Source organism: Pygoscelis adeliae, unplaced genomic scaffold (assembly GCF_000699105.1).
Source record: "Pygoscelis adeliae isolate BGI_AS28 unplaced genomic scaffold, ASM69910v1 Scaffold554, whole genome shotgun sequence".
Lineage (NCBI taxonomy): Eukaryota > Metazoa > Chordata > Aves > Sphenisciformes > Spheniscidae > Pygoscelis > Pygoscelis adeliae.
Genome location: NW_008824667.1, coordinates 630,676 through 646,366, shown reverse-complemented (window position 1 = coordinate 646,366; position 15,691 = coordinate 630,676). Strand labels below are relative to the sequence as shown.

Genomic DNA, 15,691 nt, shown 5'->3' with positions numbered 1-15,691 from the left:
AGCTTGCCCGCACTGGTGGGCTGTTTGGGTGGGAGGTTTGTGTCCTCTCTGAGGAGTCGAGCTTCAGAAGGAAAGGGTTTGTGTTCCCACTGCAGTCCTGTGGTGCCACTCAGCCTGCAGCTGTAGCGTGGCTCCTGCTTCCATCCCTGATGCTCCTCTGCTCTTCAGATATGCAAACATAAAATGAATGAGGAAGTGAGAGAAACAGCTTGAATGCATTTCTCTTTGGTCAGAAAAAAACCCACATTAAGAGCTGGGACCTCTTTTTAGTTCAGACTTACCTATTCTTAAATAAATTGGCTGAACTCTCACAGGGAAACCAGTGAATGTAAAGAATTTTTTTGTGGAAAAAAGTGTTTATTACCTGTCACTTGCAGCATCTGAAGATTGATGCATGTGGCTTACTTCGAAGCTGTGATTTTGTTGTTTCTGTGAGTTAGGATCTTGTCACATTTGACAGTACTTTATGCATGGGAAGCACTTCTCTACCTCTTCCCCAAGTCCCCATTTATTTGGGTCTTTACCATAGTAACAGTTGAGGGTACTTTTTCTGTTAAAAACGTTGGGGAAAATATGGTTGTAAAATCAAATCAGCAGGGGATGTGGTGGCAGGAGTAGCTGAATATTAACTTTTATGAGCGGTGACTGAGTTTGCCTCCTCCTAGCCAGGGTATTATTGAAGCACGCCAGTATTCTTGTTGAACATGAAGTGTGGAGTTCTAGTGTTAGCAATATGAATGCAACATGCTCTCGCTGGGTGCTGGTAAAAATTAAATTAGAAAACCTCCCCTCAAAGTCTTCATTCGTGTGCTTCTTGCTGAAGAGAGATGCATCAGAATATTGAAATCCAGTATTGACATACATAGTTTTTAAAATAGGTTTGGAAGAAGTTACATTTTGATGTCCTGCAAGGTCTTTGTCTCTTTGCTTAGCCAGTACAGCTTGCAAATCCTTCTGCTAAACTAGCTGTGAAATGCAGTGTGTTGATTTAATTGTTCTGGGCAAAAGTGAGCTGGAATTATGTTTCCCTTATAATCTAAACCAGGATGCCTTTTGCCATAAAGCAACAGCCTCTGTTAGCAGTGCCGCTGCTCAGGGTTTGGCTGGCTGACCATAGCAAAGTCGTAAAAAAAAATTGTGCAGAAAGTAGGTTAATTAAACTACTTGGTCTCCTTCATTTTAACAGCCTAAGTGATTTCCACCCTGCAGCTGTGTGGTCTGAACACAGTTGTTTCAATTAGACAGGAGGCTGATCCCATGTGAGGGAACTGAGACTCCTCTATGTATAGTCATTAGTCTCAGGATGGTTTGGGGTTGGAGTTTCCGTGAGGTTTTTTCCTAAGCTTATCCACTGTAGTTGCTTTCCTTTCGAGGCAACCTAACATAACAAACAAGAACGCTGTTCACAGTACTTGAAACTGTGTTCTTGGAGTTGTGTTCTTCAGTAGCCTGCAGAAAGAAGGAAAATGAATGGAAAGGCAAATATTTTGTGTTCTTAATTCCTTTCTTATTGCTTGTGGTATTGTCAGTACTGTGCAGTACTCTACCAGAAGAATTTTGCTCTGACACTGACAGATCACAAAATGGAAAGCTTATGCCAGTTTTAAGAAATTGTGTTGTAACGCAAAATCTGAAGTGACAAAGGGATAATCAAACTCTTACTTACTAGATGAAGCTAGTAATGTCACTGTTGGTTTGGTTTTTTTTTTCCCCCTCTTGCTAGCATTTATCATTGGTTACAATTTCAGGCCGGTTTTCATTGTTTAGCCAGTTTCTCCACCTGTTTAGTTGCTTCTCCACCTGTTTCCACTCCTCTCTAGCCTTCTGAAAGCTAACCTGGCAATTTTAATCTTCCCAAATATGATCAACAAGGGAGGAAGGAGAAGGAAGACTAAATGTGACCGGAAACTTCTGCATCTCTGCTGGAGGAAAGAGCAAAGATCAATATTTGGAATTAAAATTGAAGCTTTACCGTCTTGAAAGTCATGTGTGTTGGCATGCGTTATTCTGCCTCAGTAGTGAAGTTACTTCTAATTTTTGCTGCCCTTAGGAATGAGGGCCAGCATCCAAACTGCTGCGGAGTTACCATATTTGGCAAGTTCAGCTTGGTAGGCAAACTTGCCATCATTGCTAATTGTTACAAAATAGTAGCCGGAGAAATACACATTCTGTGTGCTTGAAGAACAAACTGAGAAACAGGGGTGGTATTATGTGACTTTTTTTTTTTTAGCGTGTCCTGCTTTGTAGGAGCTGATTTGAATTATTCCTTCTGATTCCTTTTTAATCCTTAAGATAAACTCAGTATTGTTTATATTTTCTGTGTTGCTTCTGCTGTTTTAATAAACTAACTGTACTTTTTATGGGTTTAGCTGATAAATGTTTAACTTGTCTAGTCCAGTGCAATAAGCAAGTTCTAGCCAGTGCTTCTGTAATGTAAAGTATTGCTGCTTGTCCCCCAGTGAAGAGTACTAGTGAGATTCCTCTGAGCTGTGTTTAAATAACCCAGTTTAGCTGTGGGTGAATGTCTTGTTGGCTTGCATCCCTTTGCCAGGTGCTGTCGGATGAGGAGAAGAGGAAGCAGTACGATGCGTATGGTGAGGAGGGATTGAAGGATGGGCACCAGAGCTCCCACGGAGACATCTTCTCACAGTAAGGGGATTTTGCCACTTCAGGCAGTTGGTACTCTAATTTTGTGATGCTCATGCACATATTTGACAAGGGCAGATTCTATGTTAAGGTCTCTTACCCAGTCAGGAGGCACTGATCTGAAATGACAGTTGAGAATTTGAAGAAATAAATTTACAGTGGACACCCCATGTGCAGTTTTCAGTTGTCTGTCTTGCATCAGTCCTTGCTTCAAGAGCAGTGAGTAGGAACCAGTGATGTCTTCCCACATGGGCAGCTCTCGCTCACTTGGCAAGCTGCATTGCCAATGTGGGTGATTTGTAAGGTGCTGCAGCTGCATTAAACATGTAGGAACTTTCTTGTGTTATCTGATGTGAGTGATGTTTAACCTGTTGTGACAGAACATGTGTGCACTTTGGAGGTCACTTTTTCTTTTGCAGAGTAATGCTGTAGTGATGCTATGTTTCAGAGCAACTGTAGAATTTGGATCATCAAAATCTGAAGGCACTTGCATGTTGCTCAGGCAGAACCCAATTTTCTGTTTGTTTAAGGCCCCTTTGGTTCTGCTAGGCACAAACTCACTAAAAAAAATTCCTGAAGCTGCTCATCTCATGTAATCCTTCTGGGTGAGAACTCACACTGTGTGCTGGTCTGTTTTGAGGAAAAATATGCAGGCTTGCTAGGAAGTTTTTTCTCGTCCCCCTTGCCCTCGAACTACTGAAAACCAACCTGCTAGCATTGACGTGCAGTGCCAGAGGTGGAGCGCTACTCGGAGTTTGCACCTTGTGGTGATGGTGGCTTAGCAGCAGTGCAGTACAGAGAGGATTTCCCTTAGGCAGTGGTCAGATTTTGCGGTGTTCCTGCTCCAAAACTTGTTTTCTTTAGTACAGAAAACTCTTCCAAAGTGACTGCTTTGTTTGAAGGCATTAGCCTGTGTCCTGGAGGAGCAAAAAGAGGTATCTGGATTTACTATGGTGCTTTTGTACTGTGAGGAGGCTGTTCTCTAGGGGGCTAGAAGCATTTGCCAAGCAGCATATTGCTGCTGCCTTGGGTGGCTCTCTTCAAAGCCTTGTTTGATCAGAATTCCTTCCTGAACTAATTGATGTGCTTTACTCCAGCTTCTTTGGGGACTTTGGATTCATGTTTGGAGGTAACCCTCGCCAGCAAGACAGGAACATTCCCCGAGGAAGTGACATCATCGTGGACCTGGAGGTTACATTGGAGGAGGTGTATTCGGGAAACTTCGTAGAAGTAAGTTTGCCTGTTTGCCTGTTGGTCTCTCCAGTATTTTCTCAGGTTGAGATGCCTGGGCTGGCCTCTGCTCAGAATATCTTCTCCCAAATAATAGAACTAAAGTAGATGCTCATTTTCTTAGTATCTGGCAGTGACAATGGAGGATGTTGTAATGCTATTTGGTAGTAGCTAACTGAAGAAACAATACATTTATTCATCTTTGCCACCTGGCAATTTCTTTATGAAGGGATGCTTCTTGTGATAATAGATTGTTTATTGGCTGTCAGTGACTAACTGTAACTTTTTTATTGTAGTAGCCCAGTTGGGAAGGTGTAATTAGTGATATTTGAGGGCCCACTCATAAGCCTCAAATTCGTTTTGCAATCTTGCAAAACCATGTTGAGGATTTTTCATAGCCTCTTTATATGGCCAAACGTGTCACTGCAAACTTCCGGATTACATGCTTGCGAAATGTATGGTGGCCTTTTAGGGTTTTTTTTGTTTAAGCAAGCTACATTTCTGGTGCTGACAATCCCTGCTATTCTGCATGTTAGAATTTGCATTGATTGAGTTTGTGTTGTGAGTGTCTGGGTAAATGGGGAACTCCAAATAATTTTGCCCGTTGTGTGGGACAAGGAAGCTGTCATAACCAGAGCATGAGGTGTTTCATCCTAGTGTTACCTTTCCTATTTAGAAAGGTGTGCAGGAAAAAGAAAGGAAATGGTAATAGTGGTGTCAGAGAGAGTTTTTCTGGTATTCAGTGTGCGATCAGCAAGGTGAAAACTGTTGTCAGAATGTTTTGCTGAGGCCATTTGGAGCTACTGTGGATGCAGCACACAAAAGCAAATTATCTTCAGGCTGTTTGAGAAATCCAGACCCTTGTGGAGACCCAGGAGTGCTGGCCTGTGTGCGGGTATCAACCTCTTCCTCTTCCATGCAGGTTGTCAGGAACAAGCCAGTGGCAAGACAGGCACCTGGCAAACGGAAATGCAATTGCCGGCAGGAGATGAGGACCACCCAGTTGGGTCCTGGACGTTTCCAGATGACTCAAGAAGTTGTTTGTGATGAATGTCCAAATGTCAAGTGAGTTTTATGCTCTTTACTGCTATATGGATGTTTATTCAAAACCTGCCACTAGATGGAGGAAAGTTCCTGTACGACCAGTAAGACCTGGAGAATTTGGAAAAACTTAACACAGGCTTCTCATTTCTGAGGAGCCAGTCTTCATTCTTACAGTAGAGATGGCCTGCTCTAATAGATGTAGAGCTCCCCAATTTTCTCTTTCAGCCTCTTACTCCTTGAACGATCAGTCATACTACAGTGGAAGTTCCACAACTAAATCTGAATAAACAAAGTCAGGGAAGCCCACTGTTTCCAGCTGGGAACAGTTGGACATGGAATGCTGTGGTGTAGTCACACATCCAGATGCTGACTGTGCATTTAGAAGCTTAACTCTACCTTCTCTACTAGATGAGTATCAGCACACAAGAAAGGCGGCACTCGCCCTCCAGTTTTAGATGTGAGCAAGGAGAGAGTATGCATTAACTTGGGGGGGGTGTTCTCATTACCCCAGTAACATAAGTAGGTGCTACCACCTACTGCTGAAAACTTAGTGCTTGCTTGCTCTTCCCCTTTGCAGGCTTGTGAATGAGGAGCGAACGCTAGAAGTGGAGATAGAGCCAGGCGTGAGGGATGGTATGGAGTATCCCTTCATTGGGGAAGGTATGTATATGGGCACTGCCCTGCTGCTCAGCTTTGACTTGCTCCTTTTCTGTGATGCAAGGCTGGTCTTCATGGCAGTGAAAGTGTCCAAGCCTCGCTTTGGGTAACTGATCAGCACATATGGTTTTAAGTGCTGTGTCCTCTGTGTGCTGCTGAAATCAAGGAGCGTACTCTGCTAAGTCTGGATAATGCTCTGAGTTCTACTGCCTTTGCTGGTACTGGAGGCGCACGCACACACACACACACACACGCACACACACAAAAAAAAGCTCTAAATCTGATGTTTCAGATAACTTTTGAGTAAGAGCATCTGTTCCAGGCTGGAGTATGTGAGGGAATCCCCTCTGCCTGAGGAGATGAAGTCCTTCAACAAGTAAAGGACATCATTAACATGCAGGCAAGTCTTTCAGAACAGCAGAGAGGTATGAGCTTATTGAGGCAATACTCAGAAAGTCCTAAGCTCTTTAATAACAGATACGTGTAAGCAGGGTTTTAGTCATGTAAAGGTCAACTAGTTGTTGTTTTCCTTTAACATGTGAGCCGCAAATCTCTATTGTATTTAATATGCTGCTTGTTTCTTCAGTTGTTACTAACTAGTGCCTTTAAACAGAGCTTTTCTTTCTTTTTCACAGGTGAACCCCACGTGGATGGGGAGCCAGGTGATTTGCGCTTCCGAATAAAAGTTCTTAAGTAAGTAACTGGCCTAGTTAGACCACTCTTTCTGGTTGGAAGCTTGCAAGCAATTTTCTGGCTAGTGTTGCCTGCTTGGCTAGCCTGTAGCTTGCCCTTCAGTGGAGTTGGTGCAGCCAGGGGTCTGGTACTCAGGGCTATGTGGGATGTTCAACCCTGATGATGCTAGAGTAGCTGGATTCACCACTGTTAAGATGCTGCAGTAATTCCACTTTTATTTCGTTTGGCTTGAATTCTGGCATGCATTAGTAGCTCCTGCATGAATTGCATGAAATACGTCCTTTTTCCATAAACATACTATCTCCCTATAGTAAGGAAGTGCACTACAAAGAAAATTGCTGTGTGAGTCACAACTTCTTGACACGCCTCACCACTCATTGCCCTAGAAATAGAAAGGTTATTTAGTAGTACATACTTCGCACAGGAAAATGAAGCTAAATTTCATTCATTCTTCACTTCCTCTCTGATTTTTGTGACTTCTCCAAACTCACAAATAGAGGGGAGGAAGCTAGAGGACCTATCTTCCCTATGGGGAAGGAGAAAAGTTCCAATGTCTTTTATTTCCACAGGCACCCAGTCTTTGAAAGAAGAGGCGATGACTTGTATACAAATGTGACAATCTCACTGGTCGAGGCACTTACGGGCTTTGAAATGGATATCACTCACTTGGATGGGCATAAGGTGAGGCAACGGTTTGCTTTCATGCTGTGTGCAAGCAAAATTTAACTGCAGGTCTCCTGTGCTGAGGGTTAGTTTGCTCGGGGTCTGTGGAGCTACTGGTTGTACACAGTATCCCCTCTGCAAGAGCCTTCCAGACGAATTCCCATGGAGCCAAAATAAGCTCTGTACAAGGGGTGCACAGTGTGGGTCTTGGTTCCAGGCGGTCACAGCCGTTACTGCATGTGCTCTCTTGGGTGCTGTTAGTTCTGGCATGTGTCCCAGCACTAATACTGCCTGGACCCCTTGAACATCACTGACTTTGGCAAGGAATCAATATCAGTTGAAGCTTTCCAGTGGGTTGGAAAGGGCATTGGAGTATTGGGGTACACACACAGAACATTACTAATGTTCTGAAATTTCTTTTGTCTCTAGGTTCACATTGCTCGGGATAAAATTACAAAACCCGGGGCCAAACTGTGGAAGAAAGGAGAAGGTCTTCCAAATTTTGATAACAATAATATCAAAGGCTCGCTAATAGTAACATTTGATGTGGAGTTCCCCAAAGAGCAACTGACAAATGAACAGCGGGAAGGTGCGTGTTTTAAAGCTCTGTCATGGCAGCGGGCTGCACAGACCTCTCACCAAAGCTGATAAGAAGCTGGCACAACTGAACCAGTGACCTGTAGTGGTCAGGAGGGGCTCTCCTTTCCCTGTGCCCCTTGTACAACATAACACAGTTGGCCGATGCCCTGTGATTAACCTCCATTTCCCTTTGAAGCAAGTGAGCTTGGCTGCTGCAGTTGTAGGGAGCCAGATTAGGTTGGGATGTGCCACTGCTGGGATGTAGCACTTGGCAAGTTTGCAGGTGCTTTGTTTTGTAGCTGGCCATCTGTCTGAACTGAAAGACTTGCTGGGCTTAGCCTCTGTCTGCTTTGCCTCTGCTGGAATGGGATCACAAATGGTTTTCCAGCCCCTGCTTCTACTTTTTTTGGAGGCCAGACTTGTGAAAATCCCTCTGCTGTCAAGGGTAAAGAGTGTCATGCAGCATCAGAAGGATTGTTCCTCTCTACATCTCCTTCTACCCGAAGTGCTTTGTGACCCTATAGGGAAGAAGGGTGCAATGCAGATATTTCGTAGGAGAGATCTGCTTCTCAGCTTCAGTGCTCAAATGGAAACCTGATGAACCGTGTAGAAATCCTAAAATTGACAGGAGGGTAAATACTATACTCCTAGCTGGAAATTCCTCTTTGCTTCCGCAGCCTCTGCGGTAGGTTCTGCTGTTCTGCGCAAGGCATCGGAGTAGGCATCAAGGGCCCCATCCTCTGCTATGGGGCAAAGAAGTTCCTGGCATGTACCAGTGCAGCTCTTCAGAAAATTCCCACCCCCAGAACTTCTTCCTGCTGGTTGGGGCTATCGTACTTTCTTCTTCTGAAGGTGCCCTTTTAGTGGATTCTGGCAGCTGTCCTGGTAGAATGAGGCAAATGCGCAGCTTCCTTGGACTCTTCAAGCTTGTAGAGGGAAGCCAAGCCCTGGGTGGGCTTTTCTCAGCCCTGCAGCACTTACTGCTGCATTGATGACACTGTGCTAGCTACCACTTGGAGCCCAGTTGGTAGCTCCAGCTCCAGGATTGACTGATGGTCTGTGGCTCTTTCTGCAGCTGTTTGGGCTGTGAGGTCTGTGCCTCCGGGCTGTGCTTTGAGTGAACCTGTTTTGTGTTTTGACCCCTGTGCTTTCCTGCTTGTTGCAAGTGTGTTGTGTCCAGTGAGGGCTGTGGAGCACAGTGACCGCGTCAGTGTGAAGTCTCATTCCAGGCTCTGCTGCCTTTCTTGAAGCTTCGTGAGGTGACGGCACCTCTCAAACAAATGTGAGGTTTTTCCAGCTGTTGCTCTTGGCAGTTTGTGAAGAGACTGGGCAAAAAGCAGTGACAGAAGCCTCTGTGTTTGTCAAAATTGCTTGCACGCCTTTGTGGATATCCTGGGAAGAGAGAGGTCATGGTACTGGCATGAGTGTGTTCAGGCACAGGGCCTTTGGGTGTTTCGCTCCCTCCTTAAAGCAATTCCACGCTTCCCAGGGGAAGATGACTGGGTAGGCAGTCAGATGCATTTCTATGTGCTAGAATATCTCCAAACATCTAGTGATTTAAGAAGTTTTATGAGGGAATAGGTCTATTCACGTTGTGTGGCAGCAGTTCAGTGTACACATTCAAAGGAAGACTGTAGGCTTCAGAATTCAAAACATCCCTTTTTTCTTATTGTTGGCGGCGGTCCTGACTTCTTATCTCATAACCATATGTACGGCTCCTGGGGCAGTCAAGATACTCTGACTCCAAGAGCACCACTCTGGTCAGTCTAAGCTTTAGAGTCAGAGAAATAATATGCTTGCTTTCCCACCAGTGTGATATCAGGGAATTTATTGCCTGTTGATGAGAGGTTACTTTCTCTTTGACATATCTCTCATTCATCTCTACTGACACTTGTTTATTGTCTGTTTTTGGAGCTTTGGATCCCATGCTTTAATTCTGGAGTGCTCAGAATTAAAGCACTGATGCCGTTCTGGGGATGTCCAACAGCAAAATTATAGCAGTTTAGCTTAATTTTTTATTGTTATCTGAAAGTTACCCATGGTGTGGGGAGTATTCTCTGTTTTGGGTCCCGACAGCCCCTCCTCGGGCTCAATGGTTTCTGGTGCTGGTCAGAGCAGACATGCTGCCATGCCCTGAGGGGCCCCATGGCCAGGGCAGTGGGAGTCCTGGCAGTGTGTGACCAGGGTGGCTTTAAAGAGGGAGTCCCCTCTGATTATCTCTGGAAAAACAGTGTGACACATCTGTTCTTGCCAGTCTGCTTCCTGTTTTGTGTGGACTTGCCCTTTAAGTAGTAGTGAAGACCTGCCAGTCTTTCTGAAGGTGCTGACCCCAGTAGATGAGCTATTATGGTTTCAAGGGCTGACTCACTCTTCTTTCATCCTGCTCTGATAAGAATGTGATACTGACAGGATCTCAGAGTAGTCAGTTCTCTGAAATGTTTTGTGAATGGGCTTTCAGGGGTGGGGAAGATGGTATTTGAAGTCTTCTATACTCTGTGAAACAGTGGGTTTCAAAAAAACTTAAGATTTTTCAGGTCTTCAGTGGGATACTTAAGCCCACAGATAACGAGTGTGCTTCTCGTACTTGCCTTCAGGGACTACTTCTAGTGGACAGTAGTGTCTCCAGGCACCACATACCAGTGTGAAAACCTCTGCTTTTTAATTACTCATGTGGGTTTCTGTAGCTGGCAAGTCCAGAAGGACTCAAACGTAGCCCTCCTGAGCTTGCTGCTAGCAGATTTCTCTTGGGCTGTAGAGGGAGCCTGGGGAGATGAGCTTGACAAATTAGGCTCTGGAAATACTCAGAAAATTGTTTGTTGTTGTATTTATACTTAAGATGACAAAATTATTGTCAACTTCAACAGCAAAGCAACTCTGGGAGTCAGCTTTATCCCTTACAGAGCCGTGAGGATCTTGAGGTTGGGCGCTGGGCTTTGAGTTTGTAGCAGAGGAAACTTTCTCCCTGGAACCGCTGGCCTTGTGTGGTCCCAAGAGTGCATAAAAGCAGTGTTATAGCATCACTAACCTCAGAACTGTTTCTCCTTGTAGGAATGCTGAAGGAGCAGGGTTAAAGCTGCTGCACCAGTGGGTTTGGGGGTATTGTTCGTTTTTTTTTTTTTAATGATGCTCTTAGAGTACCAGTATTTGCATTATTTGGATATGCGGGCTCAGCCTTGAAAGGCTGGTGCCACAGGGCCTATGAGCCAGATGTGTAAATGCAGCAGGAACAGCAAATGCAGAGTCTTCCTCCTGTTTGTGCTGTGCAGTAATGCTTTCCTTTCTCTTGCAGGTCTCAAACAGTTGTTGAAACAAGGATCGGTGCAGAAGGTGTACAATGGATTGCAGGGATATTGATGTGTGGAAAAATTGGACCTAACTGAAAATGAAAAGTCAGACTTGTTCACAGTCTTTTCTCCTGCCCACTGTAGAATGAAAAAGAGGGAGGGTGGGGCAATTCTTGAGGTATATATAATTTTTTCCTTTGTAAATGGTGGAAGTGCTCAGACGAGTTGGGGGAAATAGTACCCTTTTCAGGACATAACTGGTGCTGCCTATCATGTTCCACGTCCTGGAACAACAAAGAGACTCCTTGAGCAGAAAAAAAGTGGGGAAAGGAGTTTTAAATTCCACGCAGATTGGAATTTCTGGTTTTTAAATATATTTTGATGTGACTTTTCTTGACCATCTCAACGTATTTTCATAGTTTCTCCTGCTTTTATGTCCTTCGTGTCAGTCTCTTCTGAGTTTCTGTTTTGGTTTTTTTAATCCCAGCCCTTCTTGCCCTTTCTCTCTGAGTCCAGAGTGTGGTATTCCTTCAGAGTTTGTGTTTCTGGGGCAGGAGTACAGGCGCTGTTGGGAGTGGACTGGCAGGAGAGCCTTTATGGGCTATGTTAGGCCCCACATATGGTTGGGAAAGCAGGGGAAAAGGGTCTTTTAAGGCTCCTGTGGACTCTCTTAACTACCAAGTAGTCCTCTTGTCCCAAAAGTTAATGCTTGGTTTTAAATTTGAAGTCACAACAGCTTAGCAAAGACTCCTCAGACTTTAACAGTGGGATTTGAGAAAATAATGGGAATGGCTCTCCATGGCCTTGATTCTTTCTCTTTGCCCCAAAGGTAACCAACCATCTGGAAAAGTTCACTTACCTCCTACACTCAGTCCTCTGTGAGGACGGGTGAAGCTAACAGCACAGAAATAAAGATGTTTGAGTTGGAATGGCAAAAACTACTTGGTTATGTATTTCAGCAGCCCTTACCCTGGGACAGCTGCAAGTTATTGGACTAACAAGGTATGGTCCCTTCAGTGATCTAAGCTGTGAGCTGCTGTAAAGGGTGAAACTACAGCTGCTAATACCAGCAAAAGCTCTGTAGCTGCTTTATTTGAACCAAGGGCCTGGTAACCTGGCAGAGAGGGACCTGTGCTGCTCTGGTCTCTGTCATGAAGACCCTGCTGCTTTAAGCATCCCCACCAGTGACTCTCAACTCCACATGTTCTTCAGGAGTGGTAGCTAAACAATTTCTCAGAGGTGCCTGTGTCAGTCAGACTTATGCTTCACTGTGACAAGGGATGTAGGCAGCAAAAGAAATGAGTCAGTTGTTTGTGTGGGATGGTTGTGCTCCTTCCCTCTGGGCTCTTAGGGGCTATAAAGTGGCATCCTTACAGCTGCTGCCTTATACCTTATAGCCTGCCTGGTAAGTGGATGGGATCTGTTTTTTCTACATGAATGTGTTTGCTGGAGAGCAACAGCAGGAGACTCAAGGTAGTTTTTTTGCTTTTGTTTTTTCTTGTTTGTTTTTCTTCATTGTGAACTTTTAAGTAGCTCAGATCTGAGCTCGGAGAGGTGGAGAGCAGCTCTGGCCCAGCCCTTGTGTGCTGCCCTTGGTCTAGCAATGTCCCACCCAACACTTAAACTTCAGTGGGAGCTGACGCAGCGGAAGCAGCAGCACCGGGAAGGTTTCCTGTTGGATCCTTTGTACATTTGCCTTGGCAGAGCAAAGCAGGGGCTTCGGGAACAGCTGAGAGAGGGGGGGCGAGACAAACCTGGGATGCCGAACCCTTGGTCTCAATACTCATCTTCCTCAAAATCTGTAAGCGTAAGCTTTTAATCCCAACTGAGGCTGCTACCTCAAGTGTCTCCCCATTTGATGACCAGCTCTTTCCAGGTGTCTGTAGGCAGCTCTGCCCCCGCTTCCCCCCTTAGCTTAGATTTCTAAGGAATCTCAGATTTCAAGGAAACTCTCCTTCCGATATCCCTGTGCATGGGGCTAGTTCCTGTTATCTCAGCCCCTCGAGGGTCTGTTTGATGATTGTCTTTCTGCCTTCCTATTCCACTGGCGCACGACCATGCTGCCAGTGCTTGCCTGTAGCAATGAAGCGAAAGAGCTGGGACTTCACACCAAAGTCTCAACTTCTCCACAGGAGAAGGTCATGTAACCTTTCCTACCTGCACCCCTAGCAGCAGGCTGTGCATTTATTTCAGGCATGAATACTTGTTCCTGCTGCCGCTTTTCCTTTCCCTGCTAATTCTTCCTGTGTTTTGGTTTGGTTTTTTTTTTCCATTGTGGGTCTGTACTCCTCTGAGAGGCCCGTGCTTGTTGCCCGAACAGCAACAATAGCTGCAGAAAAGCTCACCCAGCTTTTACAAGGGTGAGAAGAAAAACAGAAAAGAAAGCCCCAAATCATACTAAGCAACCCTGCTTCCTTCCATCTTCCTTTTCCCCCCTGCTGTGGGGTGTGTGCAGAGCTGGTGTCCTCCACCTTTCTCCACCTTCAGACAAAGCTTCCAGGGTTTCCATGCTTTCTCCTCAGATAGCAGCATACACTAGTACTTGCCAGGGTCTGGTTCAAACATTTCCACTTGCCTGAGGGAAGTTGTGCTGCTTCTAGGATTGTGGGGAGATACTTATCCTCCAAGGGTTCCAAGGTGTCTGGCCAGGGGGATGTGGAAGCTGTTCAGTGTCTGTGACATCCTGTGTCCCCTATTTCAGTAACATTTAGCTGGTGTGAGTCATAGCATGCATGGACTCCTTTATCTCATATAAATGCTTCTTAGGAGGCTTAGATGTTCACATTGCCTCTTCTTGGTTTGGGACCAAGCAAGCATCCTGAAAGTGCGAACCTCTGAGCTGGAAATCCTGTAATGCACAGTCTTAAATTTCCAGCCCCTTCTAAGCAATGCTGCTGTTCCCAAAGTGGAGCAAATAAAAAAAAAAAAAAAAAAAAAATTCTTGGTCCCCTTTTACCCTAAATCCTTGCACAAGTCAAGGATTGTTGAGGTTTTGGATATAGGCATGTTGTTTAATTCTTCTAGCAAAACACTTGTCCTTGAAACATGTTTCTAGAAGTCCTTGCTGTTTTGAGAAGGGGGTGTTTTAGACAAGCACATGGTCCTTGCCTAGCTAAAATGGGATCCTGATTTATTTCTGAACTGAATGGGTTTGATCACCTCCAGAAGTTCTGTGTGTTCCTCCAGGGCCTCACCACAGGCTTGCTTTAAAATATGTTACCACCCTTTGGCTGGATCCCTCCCATCCCAGGAGAGGTGAAGGAGCAGATGGGGTGAGGACTCCCATAGCAGGTAGATGATGGGGGGTGAAAACAGGGTTCAGATCTGCTTTTCCAGAAAGCATCATGCCCTAACAGCCTTGTCTACTTCTCCTGTCCCTCCATGGTCTGGGCTTGCTGCATCTAAAGCCACGTTGCCCATCCCAGACCAGATGTTGAAGTTCTGGGGCAGTGCACAGGAGCTTCAGCATTAGGTATGTGGGTCCTGGGGAGCAGTCTGGCTCAAGGGGGTTGGTTGTTCCCGATGGCTTCAGCCATGCAGAGGGCCACTGCTGTCTTATTTCTCACCGCAGCAAGTGGCACTGCTTGCACAGAGCATCCCCTCCTCCCCAAGTCTGGGCAGGGGGTGAAAGTGTCCCCAAACAGCAGTTTCTTCTCCATGGAAACTTCTCTTGCAAATGCAGTGCAGGCAGGCTTGGGTTTTTTCCAAAGAGCCTGTCATTTTAAAGTATTTATGTATATCTAAACTTTTCTGCTTCTGAGAAACAGGCAGTGGAGATAGGAGGGGAGAAGTAACTGGTGCCAGGAAAAGATTGCTCCACTGAAGGCACATTTGCAATGTTCCCAAATACAGCAGCTCAAATGGGTGTCTGAAGACCTTGGTGGTGGGGACCTGGCAGGAAAGGTGAAGCAACAATTCCTTGCTGGAGTCTTCAATGTGATACCTGGACAGCAGCCCCCATCTCTGCTCCCATGCTGTCGGGCTGATGAGCAGCATTGCAGGAGCAGTGGTGGAGCATCTTGCAAGGCATGGCTTGCTCAGACCTAAGCAGTCCCCAGGGAGGGGACAGCCCAGTTGGAGCAGGGTGGGAGGTGTGGTGGGACCGGTGGTATCCCGCTGCCCAGAAGCCTCCCTGCCACGTAGCCCTGCTTGGTGTTTGTTGACTGTGGCCAGCAGCCAGCTTTCTCTTCCCATTTCCTCTGGCTCGGTCAGACACACTGACCTGGGAGGTGAGAGGAAAGGGAAGAGGGCAGTGATGGGTCCTGGGCACCCGTATGCCCTGTGAGGAGGGGCTTGCCAGCACAGCCCTTTCCTCTGCTCCTAAATATTTCCAGGAACCTGCCCACTCTTGTGTGGGAGCCGGAGGCTGCTAGAAAGCAGATACCCAACAGCCTCCACCTCCCAAAACTGTTGCCCAAAAAAAACCATCCCTTGCTCAGGGAGGGCTGCCTGCAGGCTGCACATACTGCAAATCCCCTCACCCCAGTGCAGCCCCTGGGTTAAAAAGAATGTCCCAAAGCTGGTGATGCTGGAAACGAAAACATCTGCAGCTGTGACAATGTGACCTCTGGAGGAATTCAGAAGAACGGAGCTTGTTTAGTCCAGAGAAGTGATGATGATACCAGCGCAGGCAGCGAGTGCGTAAGGGGTGTTTACACAGATAATCCCTTCTTCCTGTCCCCAGAGACTTAAATCTGGTGCTACCTGTTTTCATGTTAAGCACTGATGCTATCAGCCCAAATCTTTTTCCCCAGCTGCTGCCTTCCCCACCCCACCCAAGCAGGCGCTGGAGCCCATCGCTGTGTTTTCTGGCAGCTCCTGGAGCCATCCAGCCCTTTGCCCCTGGGAACAGGCAGGGCACCGCGGCTGCCCCCCAGGCCGCCGAGACAAGTGTG

The 15,691-nt window shown here is 46.1% G+C and overlaps 1 protein-coding gene across 1 annotated transcript in view; it reads left to right on the top strand.

The window, feature by feature from the left end:
• The window catches only part of DNAJB11 (DnaJ (Hsp40) homolog, subfamily B, member 11), a gene marked incomplete at its 5' end in the record, with an annotated part of 12,882 nt that extends 1,160 nt beyond the window's left edge, over positions 1–11,722 (top strand). The window contains 8 exons of the mRNA XM_009322907.1: positions 2,552–2,649; positions 3,744–3,876; positions 4,799–4,941; positions 5,498–5,580; positions 6,213–6,270; positions 6,840–6,951; positions 7,363–7,522; positions 10,802–11,722. Of these exons, the coding sequence (XP_009321182.1) occupies positions 2,552–2,649; positions 3,744–3,876; positions 4,799–4,941; positions 5,498–5,580; positions 6,213–6,270; positions 6,840–6,951; positions 7,363–7,522; positions 10,802–10,866 (852 nt within the window). The remainder of the gene's footprint in view (positions 1–2,551; positions 2,650–3,743; positions 3,877–4,798; positions 4,942–5,497; positions 5,581–6,212; positions 6,271–6,839; positions 6,952–7,362; positions 7,523–10,801) is intronic.
• Positions 11,723–15,691: the final 3,969 nt, after the last annotated feature.